This window comes from Oncorhynchus clarkii, chromosome 22, assembly GCF_045791955.1.
Source record: "Oncorhynchus clarkii lewisi isolate Uvic-CL-2024 chromosome 22, UVic_Ocla_1.0, whole genome shotgun sequence".
Lineage (NCBI taxonomy): Eukaryota > Metazoa > Chordata > Actinopteri > Salmoniformes > Salmonidae > Oncorhynchus > Oncorhynchus clarkii.
Window position 1 is genome coordinate 23,827,677 of NC_092168.1, and position 27,941 is coordinate 23,855,617.

The following is a 27,941-nucleotide window of genomic DNA, read 5'->3' on the forward strand; positions in this document are numbered from 1 at the left end:
TTTCCATGACATGGGCACAGCATGGTCCGATGACCAGGTGAATCCAGGTGAAAGCTCTGATCCCTTATTGATGTCACTTGTTAAATCCACTTCAATCAGTGTAGATGAAGGGGAGGAGACAGATTAAAGAAGGATTTTTAAGCCTCAAGACAATTGAGATATAGATTGTGTGTGTGCCATTCATAGGGTTAAAATGGGCAAGACAAAATATTAAAGTGCCTTTGAACGGGTATGGTAGTAGGCAAGAACTGCAACGCTGCTGTGTTTTTCACACAACAGTTTCCTGTGTGTATCAAGAATGGTCCACCACCCAAAAGGACATCCAGAAAATTTGACACAACTGTTGGAAGCATTGGAGTCAACATGGGCCGGCATGGAATGCTTTCGACACCTTGTAGAGTCCATGCCCTGAAATATTGCGGCTGTTTCGTGGGCAAAATGTGGGGTGCAACTCAATATTAGGAAGGTGTTCTTAATGTTTTGTACACTCAGCGTACATCACATCATGTAGGCTACATAGACACATGCATGTACAGCCACATGCATGCATGTTTGTGCAAGTCTCAGACACACACACAGTCAGACATGGGAGTGATTATGGAACAAGTGGTCTAGGAGATGATGGGCTGAGAGGCGGCAGACAAAATCCTCAGTGTGCGCAAAGCTGGGAGCTTTCACCCTTCACTTTCCCTTGTGGATAAGGATCCTGTTGTGACACGGACTCTTACGAGTCACCAAAATGGTAGTTCTATATGTTCTCGTAATTATTTATCCTAACCAGTTCAGAAAAGGACCTGAAATTCCAAACAAGGTGGTGAGCTACTGTATATTCATGAGGAATCAGTACATCCATTAGACTCCGGGTTAACAGCTAAAGGTTACACCGTAGTAGACAATGGGTAGGTTAATGTTCAATTCATCTTCAAAATGGGAATAAAGAGTTCAGCGCGTGGACAGACAGCGATCCTGAGCTAATGAACTTACCGTAACACTTACTGTTGCACGTAATCGCTCTTTGTTGTAGTACAAACACCAGCCTATCTACAGGCCATCAACTGCGTCTAAAATATAGAGAAACATTTGGTTTTGGGAGAATTTTTTTCGCCAAAGGTAAGCTCATTAGTTCCAATGTAATTGTCTTGAAACCTCCATTGCCAACATGGCCGGAAATCCACCTAGCCAATCAGAGGGCAAAGTGTAGCGATTCTATATTGCTACCTATCTGATCTTATCAGGTCAGATAGGTAGCCAAAGTATCCATCACTGTCCCAGGCTTTTGGTTGAAATAATTGGCAGGACCATTGTGCTGATACATGGTGACTACAATGGCCTGCATAGCCCCACTCACTCTGTAATGCCCTGAGCTCTTTACCCTGTAACCTGATATCATCGGCAGGACAACTGGGCAGCCATTGAGGCACAAAGCATCCTGCACTGATAGCTGCCATGTGGACAGTGTTTCGGCACAAAATAACTGCCACGGATCATTCAGGTAACTGCTACCCATCTGTGGTGGCTGAATCAGGTTCCCCCCGAAACAATGACAAATCTACTGTAGCTATACTGGCTTAAGCTATAAAATGAGTAACAAAATCATCACTGCATGGAATCAGCGATATCACCAGTGTTGAACGTTAACTCTTGCTGACTGTTCGTTGCTCGTTGTTCTTTATCATTCATAGAGAAGGTAACAGAGGTTTGGAACATTGTAGTCCTTATCCAGGTCTATTCACAACCATTTTAGAGCTGGGACCATCATCAGGGGCTTTCCCCACCCACACTGGTCTAAACTGGGAGGTAGGAGTTGAGGTGCAGTGGGATTACAGGGCATCAGAGGGGAGTCACAGGGGGTTTGTCCGAGACAGAGACAGTTAATAGACCTAATCTGGGAGACAGTAAGACCTTGTTCGGAGTCTAGATAACCTCATGTCAACAACAACAACGTGGGATGGTAAGAGATTAGACTGTGATGTCATCATTCCTAAGAATCTTGAGGAAGTATACCGGCATAAGGAAGAGGGACCTTCCATTGAATGGGAGTGAATGGAACTGATTGGGACAGTTGGCACCGACGTACAAGGAATGGAACTGATTGGGACAGTTGGCACCGACGTACAACTCAATGTTTCTAAATGTATGTGGTATAATCAGTCTAATCTTCCTTCTAATCAGGAAGGAAGATTCATCCAATCAAAGCGTTTGCTTTCCTCTTACCAGGTTTTTTTCTGGATAAACAAAGGGGGTGGGCATGGCATTTTTAAGCCAAATTCCTGCAATTCCCCAAATTTCTCCATTGATCCAAGAAACATTTATACAGTTTTAAAGAATTTCCTGCAATTCTATGCATTTTGCCATGGCTAATGCGCTGTTATTTTGCCCGAACTTAATAACAAAATCAATACTGTTAAATTATTTGTTTGGGGAATTTTCAATTCCCCTGACAGTCTAGCTTTTATTTTGGTAATTGTTAGTTCTCAAAGAATATATTATTTAAAAAAAAAGTAGTATGTGAAAAGATAATTGATTAAATCTTGTTTCAGTGGTTTAACTTTACACTGAAAGCGTTTTTTCAATCCCAAAAATAAAGGGTTTCTACTGCAGTAAAATTCCTGCTCTTACTAACACCGACAAACTACGGTTGCTAATCTATGACCTGGAATTACCTAAAATCAGCATTCACCTCCTGGCAACAAATAATACTATTCCTGGAGACTTACATACACCCAACCTCAGTCCGTCCAGTTTAGGCTGCAGTGTTGTTTACGTGTGAGCTCGATCTCACACTAACCAAGGGGCTGTGTTTTTGTAACCCTCTTATCAGACAGCTGGGGGTCTATAAAATGTGGTGGTATCATACCCCATACACATGCGCACACACAATGGCACCAATTGTTCTGTTTGTTTATTTGTGTTGTTTGTAACTTATTTTTTTGCTTATTTTGTAAATAATGTTGCCGCTACCGTCTCATATGACCGAAAATAACTTCTGGACATCAGGACTGCGATTACTCACCACAGACTGGCAGAATCCTTTTTTCCTTGAACGAGCCTGACGTGAACAATATGCTGCTTCCTCTGGAACAGGCCCAGATCCCCGTGATTTCCCTGAAGAGGAGGTGAAGAAAAAGGGGCCAGAGGGCAGGCTGCCTTCTGAGAATTCGCAGGCGATCGAATAAACCTCCACTTCCTTCCATTCTGCTAGTAAACATGCAATCTTTGGAGATTAAAATAGATGACCTACACAGAAGATTAAACTACCAACGGGACATTCAAAACTAGAATATCTTATGCTTCACGGAGTCATGGCCAAATGACGACACTATCAACATACAGCTGGCTGGTTAAACGCTGTAACGGCAGGACAGAACAGCAGCGTCTGGTAAGACGAGGTGTGGCAGACTATGTATTTTTGTAAATAACAGCTGGTGCACGATATCTAAGGAAGTCTCAAGCTATCGCTCGCCTGAGGAAGAGTATCTCATTATAAGCTGTAGACCACACTATCTACCACCATCTACATTTCCGTAGTTGTTTACATACCACCACAGTCAGAGGCTGGCACTAAGACAGCATTGAATGAGCTTTATTCTGCCATAAGCAAACAAGAAAACGCTCACCCAGAGGTGGCACTCCTAGCAGCCGGGGACTTTTAATGCAGGGAAACTTAAACAATTTCTATCAGCATGTTAAATGTGCAACCAGAGGGAAAAATATTCTGGACCACCTTTACACCACACACAGAGACGCATACAAAGCTCTGCCTCGCCCTCCAATTGGCAAATCTGACTATAATTCTATCCTTCTGATTCCTTCTTAAAGCAAAAATTCAAGCAGCAAGCAGCAGTGACTAGAGCAATAGAAAAGTGGTCAGATAAACTACAGGACTGTTTTGCTAGTACAGACTGGAATGGCATTGAGGAGTACACCACATCAGTCATTGGCTTCATCAGTAAGTGCATCGATGACGTCGTCCCCACAGTGACCGTATGTACATACCCCAACCAGAAGCCATGGATTACAGGGAACATCCGCACTGAGCTAAAGGCTAGAGCTGCCGCTTTCAATTAGCAGGACTCTAACATGGAAGCTTTTTAGAAATCCCGCTATGCCCTCCGACGAAACATAAAAGGGCAAAGCGGACTGAGAACGAATCTTACTACACCGGCTCTGAATCTAGTCGGATGTGGCAGGGCTTGCAAACCATTACAGACTACAAAAAGGGAAGCACCGTAGAGAACTCCCCAGTGACACGAGCCTACCAGACGAGCTAAACTATTTATCCTAACTTCGAAGCAAACACGGAAACACGCATGAGAGCACCAGCTGTTCCGGAAGACTGTGTGATCACGCTCTCCACAGCTGATGTGAGTAAGACCTTTAAACAAGTTAACATTCACAAGGTTGCAGGGCCAGACGGATTACCAGGACATGTACTGTGAGCATAAGTTGACCAACTGGCAAGTGTCTTCACTGACATTGTCAACCTCTCCCTGTAATACCAACATGTTTTAAGCAGACCACCATAGTGCCTGTGCCCAAGAACACTAAGGTAACCTGCCTAAATGACTACCGACCCGTAGCACTCATGTCTGTAGCCATGAAGTACTTTGAAAGGCTGGTGGTCATTGCTCACATCAACACCCAGAAACCCTAGACCCACTCCAATTTGTATACCGCCCTAACTGATCCACAGATGATGCAATCTCTATTGCACGCCACACTGCCCTTTCCCACCTGGACAAAAGGAACACCTATGTGAGAATGCTATTCATTGACTACAGCTCAGCGTTCAACACGATAGTGCCCTCAAAGCTCATCAATAAGCTAAGGACCCTGGAACTAAACACCTTCTGTAACTGCATCCTGGACTCCCTGGGGGTGATGGGCCGCCCCCAGGTGGTAAGGGTAGTTAACACATCCGCCACGCTCATCCTCAACACAGGGGCCCCTCAGGGGTGTGTGTTCAGTCCCCTCTTGTACTGCCTGTTCACTCATGACTGCACGACCAGGCACGACTCCAACATCAAGTTTGCCGGTGACACAACGGTGGTAGGCTTGATCACTGACAAGACACCCTATAGGGAGGAGATCAGAGACCTGGCCGTGTGGTGCCAGGACAACAACATCTCCCTCAACATGATCAAGACAACGGATATGATTGTGGACTACAGGAAAGAGGACCAAGCACGCCCCCATTCTCATCAACGGGGCTGCAGTGGAGCAGGTTGAGAGCTTCAAGTTACTTGGTGTCCACATCAACAACAAACTAACATGGTCCAAGCATACCAAGAGTCATGAAGAGGGCACGACAAAACCTATTCCCCCTCAGGAGACTGAAAATATTTATCATGGGTCCTCAGATCCTCAAAAGGTTCTACAGCTGCACCATCGAGAGCATCCTGACTGGTTGCATCACTGCCTGGTATGGCAAATGCTCGGCCTCTACAGAGGGTAGTGTGAATGGCCCAATATGTCACTGGGGCCAAGCTTCCTGCCATCCAGGACCCCTATACCAGGCGGTGCCAGAGGAAGGCCCTAAAAATTGTCAAAGACTCCAGCCACCCTAGTCATAGACTGTTCTCTCTGCTACCGCACGGCAAGCGGTACCGCAGTGCCAAGTCTAGGTCCAAGAGGCTTCTAAACAGCTTCTACCCCCAACCCATAAGACCGCTGAACACCTAATCAAATGGCTACCCATACTATTTGCATTGCCCCCCCCCCCCCTCTCTTTTACACCACTGTCACTCTCTGTTGTCATCTAAGCAGTCACTTTAATAACTCTACCTACATGTACAAATTACCTCAACTAACCAATGCCCCCTCTCATTGACTCTGCACGGTACCCCCCTGTATATAGTCTAGTTATTGTTATTTTACTGCTGCTCTTTAATTACTTGTCACTTATTTCTTATTCTTATCCGTATTTTTTTAACAGCATTGTTGGTTAGGGGCTCTGTAAGGTCTACTCCTGTTGTATTGGGCGCATGTGACAAATAAAATGTGATTGGATTTGACACACACCACACAAATCAGATCCACACAATGCTAATGGCTAGCTAGGGGTTGTGTCTGGACAGGGCCAGAGTCTCTTTCTAAAATCCTACCAAATCCCCCCCTGTATGTTTGTGTTATAACTGGAGTGGCCTTCACCACACGGCTAAGTTGGTTGTGCCAGTAGATCACCTCCTTGGTAATGAATTGTAATTCCGACTACAAATGCATTTATTATATTTTATATTCAAAACAGGTTTTCATCAAAATGTACATTTTAAAACAAAATCCACATATAAAAATCAAACTGACATAACATTTACAATAGAATCACATGGGGGAGGGGGGGGAATTCATCGTAAAACAGGTAAAAGAATAAAAGGGAGACCCTGTTGAATCTGATCTCTTGTGTTAAATGAGGCTATAGTGGTGGTATGTGGTTCTATCTAGAAGATGCAGTGGGGACAGACTCTTTAAAGGGGCATTCTACTGAAAGGGTAAAAAAATAACAGTTTTAACTGTTGAATTTCTGTGGAATGACCCTTTAATGCACCAACTTCAAACAAGAACCTGAGCTACAGCAACTCAACAGCTACTACAGCAAGTATTTTATATCCATCCTCAGTTGGATTTATGTCATTAAAGCAACATCTGATGTTAGGGGCTAATTTCTTGTTGACATGATGAGACATCTGCATGTACTGTATGTTTGAACGGCCCTGCTGGCCGGTGAAACAACTACATACGCTTATTGTCTAAGAAATCATATTTCCATATCACTGGCTGAAATGTCAATTTCCTGGTTGCTCAGCATGAGCAGATTCCCAAGGTGGTTACCGTGCCTAACTGCCTACATTTCCCATGTTTCCTATACTACCCACCGTGCCCCTCTGGTGTCTGTACAGGTTCAGCACCAGGTCCCTGATTTCGTCTCGTTTCCTCCGCACCTGTTGCCGTGGGAACCAGTGTTCTAGGCGCAGGGGGAGCTCAAAGTGCACCACAGGGTCCTAAAGGGAGAAAGGTCAGGAGAGAGATACAAGGTGTCTGTAGGTGTATGCCAGCATATGTGTTTGTGAGAATGTTCTCATAAGAGAAAAACATAAGTAACCTTGCCTGAGACTAGAAGACTCAAGCTTTAGCTCAGTTGGCTAACATGGTCTTGAGTTGTTCAGACACATCAGTTCAATACCCCGCTGGCTACAGGTGGGAAGTGTGTGAATGCATACAGTGCCTTGCGAAAGTATTCGGCCCCCTTGAACTTTGCGACCTTTTGCCACATTTCAGGCTTCAAACATAAAGATATAAAACTGTATTTTTTTGTGAAGAATCAACAACAAGTGGGACACAATCATGAAGTGGAACGACATTTATTGGATATTTCAAACTTTTTTAACAAATCAAAAACTGAAAAATTGGCCGTGCAAAATTATTCAGCCCCTTTACTTTCAGTGCAGCAAACTCTCTCCAGAAGTTCAGTGAGGATCTCTGAATGATCCAATGTTGACCTAGATGATAAATACAATCCACCTGTGTGTAATCAAGTCTCCGTATAAATGCACCTGCACTATGATAGTCTCAGAGGTCCGTTAAAAGCGCAGAGAGCATCATGAAGAACAAGGAACACACCAGGCAGATCCGAGATACTGTTGTGAAGAAGTTTAAAGCCGGATTTGGATACAAAAAGATTTCCCAAGCTTTAAACATCCCAAGGAGCACTGTGCAAGTGATAATATTGAAATGGAAGGAGTATCAGACCACTGCAAATCTACCAAGACCTGGCCGTCCCTCTAAACTTTCAGCTCATACAAGGAGAAGACTGATCAGAGATGCAGCCAAGAGGCCCATGATCACTCTGGATGAACTGCAGAGATCTACAGCTGAGGTGGGAGACTCTGTCCATAGGACAACAATCAGTCGTATATTGCACAAATCTGGCCTTTATGGAAGAGTGGCAAGAAGAAAGCAATTTCTTAAAGATACTTTTTATGGATGTCGTTTAAAGTTTGCCACAAGCCACCTGGGAGACACACCAAACATGTGGAAGAAGGTGCTCTGGTCAGATGAAACCAAAATTGAACTTTTTGGCAACAATGCAAAACGTTATGTTTGGCGTAAAAGCAACACAGCTGAACACACCATCCCCACTGTCAAACATGGTGGTGGCAGCATCTTGGTTTGGGCCTGCTTTTCTTCAGCAGGGACAGGGAAGATGGTTAAAATTGATGGGAAGATGGATGGAGCCAAATACAGGACCATTCTGGAAGAAAACCTGATGGAGTCTGCAAAAGACCTGAGACTGGGACGGAGATTTGTCTTCCAACAAGACAATGATCCAAAACATAAAGCAAAATCTACAATGGAATGGTTCAAAAATAAACATATCCAGGTGTTAGAATGGCCAAGTCAAAGTCCAGACCTGAATCCAATCGAGAATCTGTGGAAAGAACTGAAAACTGCTGTTCACAAATGCTCTCCATCCAACCTCACTGAGCTCGAGCTGTTTTGCAAGGAGGAATGGGAAAAAATGTCAGTCTCTCGATGTGCAAAACTGATAGAGACATACCCCAAGCGACTTACAGCTGTAATCGCAGCAAAAGGTGGCGCTACAAAGTATTAACTTAAGGGGGCTGAATAATTTTGCACGCCCAATTTTTCAGTTTTTGATTTGTTAAAAAAGTTTGAAATATCCAATAAATGTCGTTCCACTTCATGATTGTGTCCCACTTGTTGTTGATTCTTCACAAAAAAATACAGTTTTATATCTTTATGTTTGAAGCCTGAAATGTGGCAAAAGGTCGCAAAGCCCAAGGGGGCCGAATACTTTCGCAGGGCACTGTATGTATGTGTGTGTTCTTATTTCAGGTGCATAGCTACCTGCAGGAAACTCTCAACGTATTGTAGCAGGTATAGGCCGCAGTCACTGCTGTTGTCCTGTAGAGGGACTTTACAGTGGGAGCCTCTCATCTGCTCAGAACTGAACTCACGCACAGAGCCCCGACGCACCTCCCACTCTGACTGCAGGTACCTGACACAGAGAGAGAGAGAACATTAAACACCCATAAGGAACACATTCACACACACAAACCCCCTTCCATTTTGTCTACAGATAACACACACACACCCACACAGGCATATACACACCCTTCCATTCTGTCTACTGATATTTAACACACACATGAAAAGTGAACACACTCACTCCCGTAAGAGTTTGAAGACACGCTCATGGAGGGAGAACTTGAGGGAGTCCATGATGAGAATGCAGGGTCTGAGAGAAGAGAAAAACATTTCACAATTGCATATAAACATCCAGTTATGAGCTCTTTGTATGCGTGTGTGTGTGTGTGTGTGGGTGTGTGTGCGCGCGTGTCTTTCCACTCACCTTTTACAGACATTCTCTCTGTGGCAGGTCTTCTCAGTGCAGTCCTAGGGAGAAGAAGAATGACAGAAGGTAAGAAAGAGAACAGAGGGAGAGAGACGGAAAACAATGAAAATATGAGAACTTGAGACCCAACTTCAGAGCCCTAAAGACAGTTGTGTCTTACCGGAGGACCAGGAGGGGGCTGGAGTACTGAGTCACCCTGGACAACACTCTCTGAAACTAGAGAGAGGAAACATCCGCAGCATTATCCTCCTCATGTTCCATCCCAGGGTTTCAGTCGTTGTTACGGTCATGATGTATGTTATTGCAGCACAGTGACATAGAGAATGGACTGTGTCTTAGTCCCATTAGAACTATTTAGTTCCAGCGTCATTCTCTGTTTCTGTCTGTGACTGGTGTTCTGATTGTTTTTGGATTACAAAAATCCAGAGCAGCTCTTAAACTATTTTCTCTCCTAAATGTTCTGGCTCCATCCTACAACAGCTCTAATTTTTCATGCTGTGCCCAAATACAGCTGAAAGAAGGTGCATTTATCTAGACTACCCAGAGTCATACTTCCTAAAGCAATGCAAATATTCACTCATGTTGAAATATTATGTACGTTTGATGGTTTCACCAAGGTCTAACGTCCTGAGAGAGACATGATGAGAATAGTTTAATCACATACCTGTAAGTGTCAGTTTGTCTTGGTTGTCAGTGTTGGTGGGACCAGGGGGAACATCAGTGACACCATTAAGCTTTTCAGACCCGGAGGCCTCCTCTTCAGCCTGGGCCTTGCCTAGCTTCTCCCCCCCTGTTCCCCTCCGCGAGGCTGGGCTGCGCCACTCCTCACACTGGGGCTCCTCCAGGCCAGGGAAGCAGATCACCACCAGGTACCAGTGGGCTCTGTCATACAAGGAAGAAAGCACTATAAGTCACATGGGTTATTGATGCGTGTGTGTGTGTGTGTGTACTTGTTTTCCTACATTATCAGGACCCCAAATGTCCTAAAGGGGTAGGAATTTGTTAAAATGCTATTTTAAGCTCAGGGGTTAGGTTTATGGTTTTGGGGGTTATGGGTAGGGTTAGGTTTAGGGTTAAGGAAAACAGGATGTGTAATAGTCCAAAAAAAGGTTAACCAAATGTTTTTAAATCAAAACTCACTCCTGATTGACAGGCACAAACAGGAAGTCTTTCTTGAAGATGTCCACATGTCGTGTCCACGTCTTCACTCGCTGGTGCCGCCGCTGCTGTGCTCTGGAGACAGACAACACACACATGAAACATACACTGCAATACAAATGACAATGATAAACCAAAATACACACACACACTTACGAGATGCTGGTGCTGTCCTCACTTGCGTTGTCTCTGCGTGTGAGCTGCTTGTAGAAGAAGCTGCTGAAGACATGAGAGCGATCAGCCACATCCTGTGGAGCCCTCTCCAGGAGGAGATACCTGTTGAGACAGAGACAGAGCCATGCAGGGGTTGAAACTGTCCTCCATTTTGGCCCAAACAGGTTTTTTTTGTGTACAGAGGATGTCTCCGTTAGGTTAGATACTCCATGCAATCACTGATGTCACACTCACTTGAGGTAGAAATCGATGATGACATCATTCAGGAACTGGCCATTGTCAAGGCACTCCAGATCTTCTGTTGTCACGGTGATCCCTCCTTTGGAAGGAGGTGGAGGAAACTGGATCAACCTAAGAACAGGAGGATGAGAAAGAAGTGAAGCCATATATCTACACGTTTCTCTACAGCCAGTGTCTCCGTCTCAGGTCCTGGAGATTCATTGGGTGTGCAGGCTAACACACCTGTTCCCAAGACTCAACAAGTTGTGTAGCTTGCCTGCGTGTGGGGCCCTGGTGTGTGTACCGGGTCCAGTTGGAGCCAGGCTTGGGGCCCAGGGACACAGAGTAGGAGCCTCTGGTTCTGTGGTGACACACTGTGTACACGGGTCTGGGCTGGACTGGACTCCCCTGGAGGGGTGACAAATGACAGAGGTAGTATAATGGGTTACTTGTTGTCAATTTGATAATTCAACGTTAGAGCTTAGGGTTTTGTTATGGTTGAGCTTATTGACATCAGTCACACACACATCTGCAGCCAAACACAGTCAAAGTACTACCAACCTCCCTCTGCTCCTCCTCCATCTGTGTATCTGTGTCTGGTAGCGTCTGGGACTCCCCCTCCACCTCTCTGTCCAGAGGGTCCAGCTCCAGCCCAGGTGTGTCTCTGTCCTGTTCTGGTTCTTGGTCCTGGTCTGGCTCTGTCCCAGACTTGGCACTGTTATGGCCCAGTAGGGAGAGTAGCTGCGGGTCCAGTCCAGTTCTGCTGACCAGCACCAGACTGTCATCCAATGACAGGAGGGGACTGTGGAGGTCAACAACCCAGTTGGCAGGAGAGCTGCCACGGAGCCGTGTAGCGTCGACGTGCGGGGTGTTGTTGAGACAGATGATGTCGAGGATGGAGCGAAGGAGAGCCCCCTCCACCCCCTCCAGAGGGTCACACAGAGTGAGCAAGAGAAAGGGACTGGCTTGACCTGTGAACACACACACATTCAAACAACAATCAAATACATTTGCATTGCACATAGGCGTACACACTCTTGAGCAAACACCCACCCACACACACTTTGGTCCCACAAGGCAGGCTCTCACCAGTGGGTGGGTCTAAGGCCTGTTTGATTGACAGCTCACTCAGGTCTTCTTGGACAGCGGCTGCCTGGGTGTCTGACACGTAGAGGAGGAGGAGGGCGGGGGGCGGCTGCCCCCCCTCAACCTCCCACCCCAGCCCTCTCTCCTGTAGCTCCTCCCAGTCCCAGACGCTGTACCGCCACAGCTGACAGCGCTCCACAGTCACCATCACTTCTACCAGGCCCGAAGGCTCTGAAGACAGAGGGGAGAGAGAGGGGTCAACAACCTGGTCATCTAAACCTGGGGCTTATTCAGGAGACAAAGACCAGGAAAACTTACTATTCCATATACAGTAGTGATCAGGAGTCACAGGGGAAAGCACGTTAGCTCTCTGCAGACAGATTTCACCAGCAGAAAGGTGAAAAAGAGCACAAAGCCCTGAGGGTCTGACACACACACACAAAGACACACACATGTGCACTCAGCTGAAGATGAGGATGGTGTGCAGACAGACAGGAGGACCACAGCAGGATCTATTTCAAGACAGCTTTTATATAGCCACCACACGAGGGGCTAGCGACCAGAGGGGCTAGCGACCACAGCCGGTCTTGTTCAGGTTGGACCAAGTAATAATGCCATTGTTCCAAAAGGATTAAAGGTTAAATAGAGGACCAGGACTGGATGGTAAAGGCTGTGGCGACAACACAAGACGAGATCCAGGGGTGCTGAATTACCTTGAATTGGTATGATGATTCTTTGGTTTGTGATCTGCAGATGAGGAAAGAAAGGTCCACACGTCACATAAGCACTGCAAGAGTACAAGCCTCTATGTATTGAATATTTATTCTAGTATGTACTGCATCTTCTCCACAGTCGGAGCACAGTGTTCAGAGCATTACCCTGAGGTTCCCGCTGGCCTCCCCACGGACCCCCCCACAGTGCAGGGAAGAGAAGGGCAGGCCCATATTCTCAGAGTCATCAGTACTGGGGAAGGGGGCCACCCCAAATCCGGTCACCACCACAGGCACCAACTGAAACAAACACACACACAAACACTTTGATGAGTGACACACACACGTGCATGCAAGCACACAACAACCATGCTTTCTGATAACAAGGGCACAACAGAATCCGGATAAACAAGGAGACATAGAAAGGGTTTGTGTGCGAGAGACTTAGTTAAATCAACAGATCGGTTTAACATACACTATATATAGACAAAATTATGTGGACACCCCTTCAAATTAGTGGATTTGGCTATTTCAGCCACATGGGTTGATGACAGGTGTATAAAATCGACCACACAGCCATGCAATCTCCATAGACAAACATTGGCAGTAGAATGGCCTTACTGAAGACCTCAATGACTTTCAATGTGGCACAGTCATAGGATGCCACCTTCCCAACTAGTCAGTTCATCAAATTTCTGCTCTGCTAGAGCTGCCCAGCTCAACTGTAAGTGCTGTTATTGTGAAGTGGAAACGTCTAGGAGCAACAACAGCTCAGCCGCGAAGTGGTAGGCGCCATACTCTCACAGAACGGGACCACCGAGTGCTGAAGCGCATAGCTCGTAAAAATGGTCTGTTCTCGGTTGCCAGAAGAGTGGAAGCTGTTATAGCAGCAAAGGGAGGACCAACTCCATATTAATGCCCATTATTTTGGAATGAGATGTTCGACGAGCAGGTGTCCACATACTTTTGATAATGCAGTGTATGTGTGTTCATTTGTTTGTGGTGCAGCCGAGGGCATTTGGCTCGTCCTCCTATGATTTGACCGACTACAGTACGTGGGAGCTACAGTATCCCCACACTGGCCTCTAAAGCCTGGCAGGCAGCGGGTGGTGGTTCTACCCCCTCGGGCCAGTCTAGTCACGCAACGCCCTCCCTCACTAACACCACCTGCCTCTGTCCTCTGATCCCTCAGCCCTTTGTGACATCACCGTAATCTATACTCTCGAGTCGCTATCCACAATTTCCCCACCGTAGGGGAAAACACTGGGAGTTCTCACAATAGGTGTATTTTATATAGCGCTTTTCATACAAAATCTCAGTCGCTTTTAAACTAACAAAAAACCTAGACTGACAGCAAATTTAATATAATTTTTTTTACATGTTGCTCATGAGTGCATTTCACACTTCTTTTAGATTAGAATTGTATTGTAAGGCTCGTATGAATGTCCTGCTTAACATAACGTTTGTGTCATGTCGCCAATCAACTGCATTATACTTAAAAAAACACTTGAACCGGTAAAAATGCCCTTTGGCTAGCTTTGCTACCAGCCTATGTCAATGAGCGTTAGTGTAGAACATGGGGATGTGTGAAGCCTACTCCTCAGCCTGAAATGTCTGAACATGCTAGCTTTACACGTGGAGCTGACTGGTAAGACGCTTCAAGAGGGCGGTCACATGTTCTAGCAAGGCAGTGGTTCTGGGTTCGAGCATTGGTGTTAGCCGAACCAGGAGGAGGTGGTACTCGCTAAGCAAGCAGCATGTTCCCTATTCTGCCCTCTGTGATGTCATCCATTGTGAGATCCCCCTATTTCATCCTTTGTGATGTCAGAAGTTGTTTTTGCCCACCTGAGAGTGCATTTCTGCCACCATTTGTTCCTGAGAATGATTTCTCTGGGGCTTAGAATCACTAGCGCCAGTCTGTGGCCAAAGGACTGAACTGCGGGATGGGGTGACTACCTCCTCCTCATCACTGGAGAGAACAACTAGAAAACACACATAGACACACACATATTAAACCTGTTGCAGTGAAATACTATTACACTAGGCTTGGGCGGTATACCGTATACTGAGATATTTTGAAATAAAGAGCGTATGATTTTCAAAATTCTAATTTTGACTCACACAAAAATGCAATTCAATTCAGGTACATTTGTTAACAGCTTGCACATGGCACAAACAAAAGTTTCATGATGTGACCTCCCCAGTTGAGCAGCAAAGAGAGGTGATCAAGTTACACAACAAATTCACAACTAATGTTTGCCAAGTAAATATCTTATAACTAGTATAAGTTAACGGTCTCCAGCTCAAGCTATGCATTTGATTTGCTAACTTGCTAGCTATAGGTGGCTAGCTTATAAAATCAAAAGCTTCTTCGTTACAGCAGAGACTATCAACCCCCTCCTGGATCAAGTTCGAGTGTAGTCCTTTGAGAACTTAATGAGCTGGGTTGTCTGTCCTTGCATTTAGTTTAATGTTCGCTTGCGCTTGTTAGCATTTACGTAGTGTCCGCTATGGGATTTCACAAGTACTTTATTAGCATACTTGTTTATTTTTTACGTTTGCAAAGAAATAGCCACCCTTGTGTGCACTACTGGTAATTCCGTATGGTACTGGAATGGACATCTGGATAACACCCAACCCTATATTACTTACACACACACACACACACACACACACACACACACACACACACACACACACACACACACACACACACACACACACACACACACACACACACACACACACACACACACACACACACACACACACACACACACACACACACGACTGTGGTGTAATGGACTATGAAACAAAGACAGGGACAGCAGTGATCCTTCTATGTTGGGGGGCAGTAACCATAGCAATGGCAAAGTGTTGTAGGCCACAGCTAGTGCAAGCACACATATACTTTTTTTTTTTACACACACAAAAAGGCGATACTGGCAGAGATGTACACACACACACACACACACACACACTGACACGGAACCCAAACCGGCTGCGCGCGTGCGCCATCGTGCGCTATCATGCATACATTTATTTTGCACCCCCCACACCAAACGCAGGTTAAAATATCAAAACAAACTCTGAACCAATTACATTAATTTGTGGACAGGTCGAAAAGCATTAAACATGTATGGCAATTTAGCTAGTTAGCTTGCACTTGCTAGCTAACGTTAATTTGTCCTATTTAGCTAGCTTGCTAATTTGTCCTGGCATATAAACATTGAGTTGTTATTTTACCTGAAATGCACAAGGACCTCTACTCTGACAATTAATACACACATAAAACAGTCAACCGAATCGATTCTAGTCATCTCTCCTCCTTCCAGGCTTTTTCATCTTTGAATTTATATGGTGATCGTATCTAAACTTTTGTATTGTATTACCACGACAACCAGCAACAAAGTTCATCTTTCAATCACCCAAGTGGGTGATTGTTAAAGGATGAAAAAGCCTGGAAGGAGGAGAGATGACTAGAAACGATTCGGTTGGCCATTTTATGTGTGGATTAATTGTCGGAGTAGAGGTTCTTCTGCATTTCAGGTAAAATTACAACTCAATGTTTATATCCCAGGAAAAATTAGCTAGCAACAGCAAGCTAGCAAAATAGGACAAATTAACGTTAGCTAGCAAGTGCAAGCTAACTAGCTAAATTGGCATACATGTTTAATACTTTTCGACCTGTCCACAAATTAATGTAATTGGTTCAGAGTTTGTTTTGATATTTTAACTTGGATGTTGTGATCGCGTTTGGTGTGGGGGGGGGGGGGGGGCAAAATAAAGTTATGCATGATAGCGTATGATGGCGCACGCGCGCAGCCGGTTTGGGTTCCGTGTTACTCAGACATTCGCAATCACTAACAGACACCGAGGGGCTCAGGCTCGTCGCCCGAAACAGAAAAAGGCTACATTTAGCAACGGTCATCAAAATTGTTAAAAGGTTTTAAAACAATACTAATAAATGCAACAGGCAAAGAATGAAGATACTCTACACTTTTTGCATTTTTAAAATCCATCAGATATTGACTGAATTATGTCACGGACAAATAATGAATGGATTTCAGGGAATTCACTTTTCCTTAGAATGCACTCATATATTCTAATGGTATCATGTACTTTTTAAATATTTGGTGTTAAAAATAAAGATGATTTGCCTCAATTGCATAAATACACTAACATAGAGGTGGAACAGGGCTGCACCCACCTGCTCCGTCTTCCCTACCTGCACCCACCTGCTCCGTCTTCCCACCTGCTCCGTCTTCCCTACCTGCACCCACCTGCTCCGTCTTCCCACCTGCTCCGTCTTCCCTACCTGCACCCACCTGCTCCGTCTTCCCCACCTGCACCCACCTGCTCCGTCTTCCCCACCTGCACCCACCTGCTCCGTCTTCCCACCTGCTCCGTCTTCCCTACCTGCACCCACCTGCTCCGTCTTCCCCACCTGCACCCACCTGCTCCGTCTTCCCCACCTGCACCCACCTGCTCCGTCTTCCCACCTGCTCCGTCTTCTCTACCTGCACCCACCTGCTCCGTCTTCCCTACCTGCACCCACCTGCTCTGTCTTCCCACCTGCTCCGTCTTCCCTACCTGCACCCACCTGCTCAGTCTTCCCTACCTGCACCCACCTGCTCAGTCTTCCCTACCTGCACCCACCTGCGCTGTCTAGCTTCATTATTTACTGTTGTATAATTCAACAAGTGTGTCAATAGCAGGATAAATTTCTAAACTGAGCTTTAAATCCCAGATTAAGCTTTATCGTTCTTAGAGATGCAACGGAAAGACAATGTATTCCACTGAACTCATTTCAGCCATTGCCGGGGTGTCTGACAGGTCATTATAAAAACTGTCTGTGGTCGTAACGCTAACGAAAGGCACAAGCAAGAGTATGAAAGAGTCGCAGGAGTAAAATGAAAGCAATCAATCGAGTGAGAATTAATTGACAAGTGGATTTGACCCCTCAAACAGAGGAAATATAAGGTATACAGATGCTCAGGTGGGCAGGGCAAGCACGTTGTTACTACATAATGTAACCACTCCAGGAGGGGGAGGAATCTGTGTGTTTCAATAAGAGAGATGGGGTGAAAGAAGCACACCAGGAGTGAAGGTATGCAGCATACAGTGTGCTCTATACTCACTGGGTTCAGCAGGGCTGGGTTTGGGCGACCTATCCTGGCTGGAGGACAGGCACAGCCTCAGGGTTCCTCTCCTCTCCTTTTCACAGCTGGGGTTAGAGGGGCTAACAACTTCCTCGTCTTCCCCCACAGTGACAACCATCAAGGTCCCGTCAAAGTCGGAGGGATCCACCTCTACCTCTATGGATGCTACATTGGTGTCTCTGCCCCCTGTCCCCTCCAGACAGAGCCGTTTTGGGAGCAGTCCTCCCACGCCTCTGGACTCCCCGGACAGGCGCAGCACACTCCCCCTGGAGCGCCTGGAGGTGTCTGTGGTCAAGCTCTCCACCGCGCCATCCTTCATCCACCCATCCTTCACCTGTCCATTACAGTAGAGCCCAGACTCCCTCCTACATCTCTCCCTCTGGAAACAGAGGGATAAAGGTTGCGTTAAGCTGGAGGCTGGTTGTCTAATGGTTTGGTTTCTAGCATGCAGGTTTTTGGCTTTAACCTTAAAGTCAGACAACTTTAATGTCAGTATTAAGGTAAATTCTATCCGGAGATCCTACCTCAGGACGTGTGGATTCACTTGAACCTGAATTGAACTTCCTGGTCCTGGTGGATTCTGGGTAACGCTTTTTCTGGTGCCTGTCCCCCTCAGGAAAGATCACCTCCTCCAGAGGTACCCCGGACCTGCGCCTCCCTGACACACTACCCTCTGCAGAGTAAAGGGACAGTGATAAATTTATCACACCAGATATAATAAACGTGTTCCTACTCTCCAGAAAGTAGGGCAGCAGATATGGAAAAACAAACGACCGTAACAGTGAATTAAATCAACGTTGCCTGTGTGTGTAAGAGAGGAAAGAAAGGTGCAGATTCAGCAGGTCTTTGTTTTACAGCTCTATAAAGTAAAGAGTTTGTTTATTTACAACAGGCTTGAATCCAGGAATACTGTAGAGCCTTTCCAATAAGGAGAACCCTCGGGGTGGGCAGGACGGTAGGAGTGTGTGTGTGATCTTCACTGCATCTCTTGGGCCTCATAAGCATTGCATAAATGTAACACTAAATATCTGCGTGCCTCATTTCTGAAAAGACTGCGATCGCAGAAAAATATTGTGATTCCTAAATTTGGCGCACGCCATACATACATGCATGTTTCCCATTATAAATCAAACCTGTCGTAAACTTGTGCGCGCGTGAACGAGCATTATAACTCCGCCTGAAAAAACACCCATCATTCACCTTTTATGGGGACAATAACGCCCTTATGTGCTGTATACTTTGGAAGTATTGGAATTAGGCCAAGACAGTATCTAAAGGAAATAGCAATGCAAGGCGAACTGATCAAATGTCTTTGGAGGTGTTGTCAGAATGTTTTCTTTTGCAGGGACATTTGCTGTATATGACCATTTCTGAAAGACAAAAACAATTACAAATTGTTGTGGACCTGTAAACAGATTCCTCGAATGAAATAATGTTTTACCTTCACTTTTCCCCAAACCTAAATAAGCTGCACTGCCCGCGATCTCTGAAACGGTGTCCACTCTGAAAAAAATTTAAAACTACAGTAGGCCTAGTTACAGTGGTAGCCTATACATCTCAATGCAAAATATCAACTGTCTGTTCACCGGTTAAATTTGACTGTGTTATAAAACTACACTCCCTGTCGGATGCATAGAGCAAAAGCGTGAAGTTATGATAGCATTTAACTTTCCTAGTTAAATAAAAACGTGAAGTTACGATAGCATTTAACTGGCCTAGTTAAATAAAAACGTGAAGTTACGATAGCATTTAACTGGGCTAGTTAAATAAAAACGTGAAGTTACGATAGCATTTAACTGGGCTAGTTAAATAAAAACGTGAAGTTACGATAGCATTTAACTGGGCTAGTTAAATAAAAACGTGAAGTTACGATAGCATTTAACTGGGCTAGTTAAATAAAAACGTGAAGTTACGATAGCATTTAACTGGGCTAGTTAAATAAAAAGGTTCAATAAAAAAATGATTATAATATCTAATAGGCCCAAATAAATGAGAGCTGCTCACTGTACATGTGGCATCTTGTTATTATATTTAGCTAGGCTACCTGTTTTTTTTGTTATAAATAAGAGTGCCATATATATTCCACATTTGCACAAGGATACTACTTTTGCCTTCTTGTAATGCAATACTTCAACCAGTAGAAACTGTGACCTCATGGTCTAAAGTTTGCGGGAAGATAAGCACATTCTCACGTCAAGTTCAGTTTGGAAAGGAATTGCACATTTAAAAAATAAAAAAAAATTATTTAATTTTTACCCCCCTTTTCTCCCCAATTTTGTGGTATCCAATTGTTGTAGTAGCTACTATCTTGTCTCATCGCTACAACTCCCGTACGGGCTCGGGAGAGACGAAGGTTGAATGTCATGCGTCCTCCGATACACAACCCCAACCAGCCGCCGGTCGCGGCCGGTTACGACAGAGCCTGGGCGTGAACCCAGGGACTCTGATGGCACAGCTGGCGCTGCAGTACAGCGCCCTTAACCACTGCGCCACCCGGGAGGCAGGAATTGCAATTTTTGCGTGAAAACTGGCAGACACATTTTTTTTAGGGCATATTTTGTGCGTACGCAAATTTTATAAATGAGGCCCCTGGTCCTCACCGTTCTCCTCTCCTATTATGACTTCTTTCATCTCCTCTTCTTCCTCTGACCCCCCTCTATGGTGTGACCTAAACAAGAGAGAAAGAAGGAAAGAAAGTCAGAAGCCACCCAAACAAAATTCTACTGTCTGTATACGTACTCTGTGTTTTAACTCTTGATCGCTCACTGGCATCCTAAATTCAGCAACATTTAACCCAGCATTACCTCGTCTCCTTGCGGGTCGAGGTGGGTGTGTCGTGGTCATGGGGTCTCTTTCTGTATTGGGGGTCATCTCTCCGATCCCCCCCCCCCTCTCTGCTGCTCGGAGACACCCTCCTCTGCCCACTCCCCACCCACGACTCTCTCTTTCTCTCTCCATTGTCAGTCATCAGGCCACGCCTTTTCTTGTCCAGGTAGGCCAGCCCCTGTTCAGTCTTTAAAACGTCCGTGAGGACCAACTGGACCTGCCTGATGAAGGAAGGAACAGAACCAGTCATAACCTTTACAGCCCTACGACCATTCTGTGTCATCGTGACCTGATATGACATTCCGGATTATATGATAACCATTCTGACCATGTACATGTTAGTTAACCAATAGGGAAACCGTCTTAGGCTATAGGGGGGAGGGGCAGACAGGTGGAATGGGGTTGATAGGACCAGGCAGTGTGTCTGTGTGGTAAAGATATAGCTACAGCAGCAGTGCTTATCTCTACAGTACCAGTAATGGTGGTGTACCCGGAGCATGTAAGCTACCTTTGAGAATAATACTTAGGGGAAGAGCCCCATCTGTGGAACGTTTGGAAAACTGCACCCAATGACAAAGTGGCTTAATTCTACTTTACCGTGCAAAGGCTCCCAATTAGTTCACAGTTAATAACATGAATTCAAATGTATACTTTGGCAGTATAAGAGTAAGACAAAGGCTGTGTCTTACTAAGTGACCGTGTTATAGAGTAAAATCATCTATGAACCTACAACAATCTAACCAGACTATGTATGTATGCTTGCTTCCGAACATAACTTTCCATCTGTGGCTCCATAAATGCTGCTCCTCACCTGTCCATTGCCACTTGGGCTAAAGCCACCTGGCCATGATCCAAAGAGATGGATCCATTCTGCTGACGGGAATCTTGGAGTTTGATTCTGTCTCCAGCAATCTGGGACCAATGAATCTGTTGGAGAAAGAGAAGCAGGAGGAAAGTTACTGACCCACTGCCCTAACCACAATATTAAAACCTCAGGGAAAAAGGTTAAAGGTGAAATCTGTCATTTCATTTATATTCAGTCATTTTAATGTTGTGTGTGAAGGAGAGAGGGACAGAAAGTGAGAAAGTCAGCTAAGGTCTTTCAGGTATAATTGTGTTTCTTACTAAATGTTTGACCCCATAAGCCCTACTTAGTGTGCCCTACTTAGGCTAGGCGATCTGAACGAGTGTGCTCGCATTCTCCCTTAAAAGACCGTTGATTGAAAAGTCGCAATAGTACCGTAGCCAGTATACACTCCCTCAGAAGTCTGAATTAATCTAACATAACTCAAGACATCTGTCATTAATTATTTTTTTTGCCGAAATCTTAGCAATTCGCAATTTTACATCTAACTAAGATGTTTGGTGCAGTATTTCTCAACTGAAGAAATGTACATGAAAGCGATTCGTCTCTCGTTGAATGACGACAAACACTTCATTAAAGAATCCCTACTGTTGACCAATCACAGACAAAACGGCGTAGACTTTGGCTACCGACGAACAACCGAGAAAACCCTTGCCGAAAACCCTTGCCGAAAACCAAAACAAACAGAAACGTTACAAAATGCGGACACCTTAAGAGAAATGTTACCCAAAAAGAATTACATCTACCTGTGCCTCTTCATTCCCACATCCCAACTCTGAAGAAAGGAGGGTCTTAGGGATTTTGAGTGGACTTCCCATCTAAAAAGCAGAAAGGGGTACTGTTACTATGCTCACTATTATTGATTATAGTTCTTGCATACTGACTGAGAAAAAGACTAGGAATCCCAATGAATGAACATAACCAGGCAGGCCAGACATACTTGAGCGTTATCCACCTTGTCAACAGCCAGTGAAATGGTTAGAGCTCTCCTGTGGTCCATCATGACCAAGCTATGGCCCTTTAGGGCTTGATGGACACTCCTTCTCCAGAGCCTCCTGTCACCAACCAAGGCAGCGATGGCGATGCAGCAAGCAAGATCTGCAGCAGACACACATGGTATACATTCACTTTCATATCTGTCAGTTTAAATGTGCATAATCACCCATACCTTGGGGATGTATGTTGTTAAATACAGTATCAGGTGCGTGCAAGTGTGATTATTTTTAGTTTGTACTTAATGCGTAATGCTTTTGCCATGACAAATACAAGCATTGTTTATAAACTTGCAATAGCAGTTAGTAAGCAACTACAGGTTCATTATGGGTACATGTTCTGTATCTCTCAATCCACAAGAACAGCAGCATCTTGACAGGTCACAGTGTGGTGCATATATTTTACTGCATTAGCATGCTATAGTCCATGGGCCAGGTCGGGCTCACTTGGGATGACGATGTCTCAGTGATTTTCTTGAAGGTCTATGTCCCTAGAGTTGTGCGATAGCAGTGCTGCTAAGGCAGCTTTCTCGGTGTTACCACGATTTCTTTCATCCCTCCATCCCATTCATTTTTCACCATAGGGATTTTACCAACTGAAAAACAATGTCAGTATTCTTCAAGTTATTGTTCACTTATACACATCCATCAGACACATTTTCGGGAGGTTAGGTATAAATGGCTTTAAAATGGAAACCCTGACACATTTTAAACTTTGTTTGACAAGTGGATCTGAAAGGTCATGAAATTACCTTTCAAATTGTATATAATATAACCAACTTTGAAAGTACCACCAACTTTGAAAGTACCACAAACAACAATTGTTTAAAAATTGCCCTGATTGTGCAATTGACATTAGAATGTTGGAAGCTTAGCCTTAGAATTTCATGTCTTGGGGCAGCTATGGTTTTGGATTCTAACGTCGGTGATAGAAGCACCAAATTTCACACACAGTGAGAAAAGGGTTTCAAAACCATTTGTAGATACAGGGCCATCACAGGATTCACGCATTAACCCCACAGAAACCTTTTTCCAAAATGGCACCAAACGACTCATTGGATCGATTTTGCTGTATGAAACAATTGTAGTACGCCCAATAATATCTTTAAATGGTCATAATGATGTAGAATACACAACCAAATGAGCCAAGTGTGTCATATATACAAAGATGTTCAATTATTCACAGAACCGTGGTAAGAATGTGCCCAAAAAGGTGTCAGAATCACTGATTTCTGAAGATGTTTAAATTCTTAATTGCAATATTTCATCTTCAAACATTTAAAATGGATTTATACTTGTAAATATTCATGAATGTGGGCTGACTAAAAGGATATACAGTGTTATGCTATTAAACTATTTTCATTACTATAAACCTGCCCAGGATATTCCATGTGGTAAAATCCAATGTTGGTCCTGTTGAGGCCAGTTATATTAATTGATACTTTTAGTTTTCTAATAACAGACCAACCTGCTACGGCCCCATAGTAAGAATACATCTTAAAGGGATAATCCACCCCCCTGAAATAAAAATCATGAAATGTTCCCCATGATTTAAGTTCTAAGTCTGTGAAATCACAAATCGTGCAAGAACGTGTCATAGCCACATGGTTCTTGTCACAGGAGATAGGGGATGACACACCATCACATCACACCACATTCATGGTACTCTTAAACAATGACCTACAATCCAACTCGACAAATCAGCAAATAGATGGTATGGGCATACTTGTCTAGAACACATCCATCCGTTTATATCATCATGACAAAGTATATATTTCGCTTAGATGTGCTCAATCTAGTGTAACAAATTATTCAACTCAGTTTCTCCTTCAAGTACCATCGCGCAATGCAACCTGTGTGTCTGTGGGTATGGACCCCTGTTACCATAGCAACGTACTTTGCACCTGCTCTGGGCAGCAGAGTTGCAATTTGAACTTTGTGAGAGACTCCTAAATTAATGGGTGCAGTTTGTTTAGGTGATTTTACAGCTACCCATCTACTTCACATGCTGATATTATTGTGTGGATTTACATTTGCTAGCTAGCCAGCCCAGAGTGAGCATTGCATTGTGGGTTTCCACAACAATTTTCGCATACCAACCTCGTTATAATGACAAAAATAAATATTTGTTCACAAAAAATATCGTTTTCACATATTACTGTTATTTAACACGATTTGACACTGTTAAACATAGGAATTAGGGATTTGGGGTGGATTATCCCTGAACATTTTGACTAATTATGTGTAATGGTTTTCTGCTCTTATCTAGATAATAGGTGAAAACATATTAGCATTCACATGGAATTTTACAAGTGTTCTAATCCTCTGCTTTATGAAAATGGTTATTAGGACAACATTGTATATCATTTTAAATCAGCCCACATCCATGAATATGTACATGTATAAAATCTTGTTTAAAAAAAGATTAAATATTGCAATTAAAGTCCCCATGCAGTCTTTGTAATTGAATGTTTCATATCATCACTGTAAGGTCTAACAAATCATTGTGTTTATTTAATGAAAATAACTATATTTTTTCTCAATTATATCTCCAAGCCTCCTTTGGCCCTGGAAATGCTCAGGCTGATCATGCGGGCGTTAGGAAATAAATAAGATATTTACATACACAGCCCTGATTGGCTGATAGGATGCTCTAGAGCGCACCTGCTTACCCAGATTAACATTCATTGGTCGATTATAATCAGATCACATTGTCATGTCATGTTGGCCAAAAGTTCCATCCCACCTGAACAGACTGAAATTACAGCCATTTTTTCTTCTAAATGGCCCTTACACAAAAACTGCATTATAAAAAGTCACAATTTCCAAGTGTCATTTCGACCTCTAAACAAGAAAATCACGTTAACTGCACTGCCCCTTTAAGCATTGAAATGTTAAGAAATCAGTGATCAGGACAGCTTGTTGGGCACATTCTTACCCCAGTTCTGTGAACCATTTAACATCTTTATATAGCTGGCACAATTGGCTCATTTGGTTGTGTATTCTACATCCCTATGACCATTTTAATATATTATTGGGCATACTACAATTATGTTTCCCCCCATTGAGTTGTTTGGCTGCCATATTGAAAAAAGGCTTCAGTGGAGTTAATGCGTGAATCCTGTGATGGTCCTGTATCTACAAATGTTTTTAAAACCCTGTTCTGTGTGTGTGCAATTTAATGCTTCTATCACCGAAGTTACAATCCAAAACCATAGCTGCCCCACTATATGGAATTATATGGCTAAGCTTCCAACATTCGAATTTTAAGGGTATTGTTGTCACAATATCAGTATTGCAATACTAGGAAGTAAGGAAGCAAGGAAGCAAAGGAAACAAAACATGAAGTGGACTTCATTTCTTAAGGAAAACATTCCTAATGTTGTAAAAAACAGCCTTGTGTTGTCACCCAGTCACATTTGAAGTTGTTTATATGTATACCACTTAAAAGGTCATTTCATGACCACCCAAATGTATCAGGGTTTACTTATTTAAGCATGAGCATTACAAAATGTGGATGGATAGTTGTGAATCGAAGTTTACTAATGATATGATTAAAGGGTAACGTTATAGGTGAGCAATAACTGGTTCTATACTGACAGTGGAATTTTACGTTATGGCGAACAATGGTAAAAATGAATGGATGGAGGGATGAAAAGACTGGTAACACGGAGAAAGCTGCCATTAGAGATCGTCACCCCAAGAGTGAGCCCGACGGCCCTCATTTGGGGGTCTGGCCCGTGCCATGGACTACTATGCTAGCAATCACTGGCTAGTCCTCGGGTCGCTATTAGTTGCATTTCGCTAAAGTTAAATATTGCTCGTATAATGGTTATCTTCATGTGTGCCATTTGTTATTCTAGAATATCATTCAACTATGCACAGTCACGCTAGCTAACAAAACCTGGCAACAAGCTGCCTGTAACTTCAGAGACATTTGGTGTAGGCGAGCCTTAGCTAGCATCTATGAATAGGCTAACGTTAGCTAGCTAGCAGATAACTTTTGTCCCCAGTTCTCATACTTACTCGGTAATACAGTGAGTTAGTGCAACATACACACGCGTGACCAAAGAACGAGGAGACGGGAAATGTACACAGCTACTGCACTCTCCAAATCATCTTGCTGATTATTTGCAACGCCCATAAAATCATAAATACACGTTGTTGGCAAAGGTTGCCGTTGTTTTCAAGCTTTTCCTGGTTCAGAAGAACATCCTGTTGTTTCCGGAAGTGAACAATCTAGCTATATGAGACCATAGAATGAGAATGTTATTTGCATCCATGTCTATGTTTTATGGCTTTATTATTTGGTTACAAATGTACATTTATATGATATTAAATATGAAATACATTGAATGATTCTAATATACCTTCATAGTATCAAATTACTTGATATGTAGGCTACTCATGGTCCACATAACATTTTTCATTTAATGTTGCAGATATGTAAGAAATGTTTTAATGATTCATTGCAGTTCTTGATAACGTTCATCAGATACTTTAATATCTAATTGCTCATAATTTACATTCTGAGAAGTTATATGCACACAAAACAAAATACACTTTTCAAATATTACTGTTCAAATGTATTTAGCATTTTTTTTAAAAATGTAACCTTTATTTAACTAGGCAAGTCAGTTAAGAACAAATTATTGTTTACAATGACGGCCTACCCCAGCCAAACCCGGACGACACTGGGCCAATTGTGCGCCGCCCTCTGGGACTGCAGTGACGCCTCTTGCACTGAGATGCAGTGCCTTAGACCGCTGCGCCACTCGGGAGCTGAAGCTGCAGCAGGGGCATCAAGCCAGCTCAGTCCCTGGGTGGAGGGGTTGGTAAGCAGGCTGCAGCCACAAGGGTAATCTGGGGTCAAAGGTTAAACTTGGCTCACTGGACCCAATACTGACCTGAGATCACCGTATGTAATTCACATCAAATCAAATGTTATTTGTCACATGCGCCGAATACAACAGGTGTAGTAGACCTTACAGTGCCCTCAACCAACAATGCAGTTTTAAGAAAAAAAGTGTTACGAAAGTATTTACTAAAATAAACTGAAGTAAAAATAAATAAATAAAATAAAAAATAAGAAAAATAGAAAAATAACAGATAATTAAGGAGCAACAATAAAATAACAGTTGCAATGCTATATACAGGGGGTACCAGAGTCAATGTGCGGGGGCACTGGTTAGTCGAGGTAATTGAGGTAATATGTACATGTAGGTAGTGGTAAAGTATCTATGCATGGATAATAAACAGAGTAGCAGCAGTGTAAAAATGGGGGCTGGGGACAATGCAAATAGTCTGGGTAGCCATTTGATTAGCTGTTCAGGAGTCTTATGGTTTGGGGGTAGAAGCTCTTAAGAAGCCTTTTGG

The 27,941-nt window shown here is 43.8% G+C and overlaps 1 protein-coding gene across 5 annotated transcripts; it reads right to left on the minus strand.

Moving 5' to 3' along the window:
* Window positions 1–5,923: 5,923 nt before the first annotated feature.
* Window positions 5,924–26,777, minus strand: LOC139380662 (sentrin-specific protease 7). Of its 5 annotated transcripts, none has more exons than XM_071123567.1 (24): window positions 26,592–26,777; window positions 23,013–23,161; window positions 22,529–22,671; window positions 22,320–22,391; window positions 21,520–21,635; window positions 20,687–20,929; window positions 20,483–20,550; window positions 18,407–18,555; window positions 17,862–18,261; window positions 14,566–14,702; window positions 12,889–13,020; window positions 12,724–12,757; window positions 12,014–12,241; window positions 11,486–11,895; window positions 11,202–11,332; window positions 10,940–11,056; window positions 10,688–10,807; window positions 10,514–10,606; window positions 10,038–10,255; window positions 9,534–9,589; window positions 9,371–9,414; window positions 9,188–9,256; window positions 8,866–9,016; window positions 5,924–6,998 (listed from the first exon to the last, which is right to left on the minus strand). In XM_071123567.1, the coding sequence occupies exons 3-24, from the start codon at window positions 22,574–22,576 to the stop codon at window positions 6,834–6,836; spliced, it is 3,201 nt and encodes a 1,066-aa protein (XP_070979668.1). In that variant the 5' UTR covers window positions 22,577–22,671; window positions 23,013–23,161; window positions 26,592–26,777; the 3' UTR covers window positions 5,924–6,833. The 5 variants fall into 5 exon arrangements, with proteins under 5 accessions (XP_070979668.1, XP_070979666.1, XP_070979667.1 ...); XM_071123565.1 differs by having other exon boundaries at window positions 22,514–22,671; XM_071123566.1 differs by lacking the exon at window positions 23,013–23,161.
* Between the last annotated feature and the right edge of the window lie 1,164 nt (window positions 26,778–27,941).

What these genes read in the sequence shown, in the direction of transcription:
- LOC139380662 (XM_071123563.1), bottom strand. Translation starts at nt 22,576, where the DNA reads ATGATGGACCACAGGAGAGCTCTAACCATTTCACTGGCTGTTGACAAG. An exon ending in GGCCTTAGACCCACCCACTG is followed by an intron (nt 11,896 to 12,013) that starts GTGAGAGCCTGC and finishes GTGTGTTCACAG; the next exon opens with GTCAAGCCAGTCCCTTTCTC. An exon ending in TTTGTGCCTGTCAATCAGGA is followed by an intron (nt 10,256 to 10,513) that starts GTGAGTTTTGAT and finishes CTTGTATGACAG; the next exon opens with AGCCCACTGGTACCTGGTGG.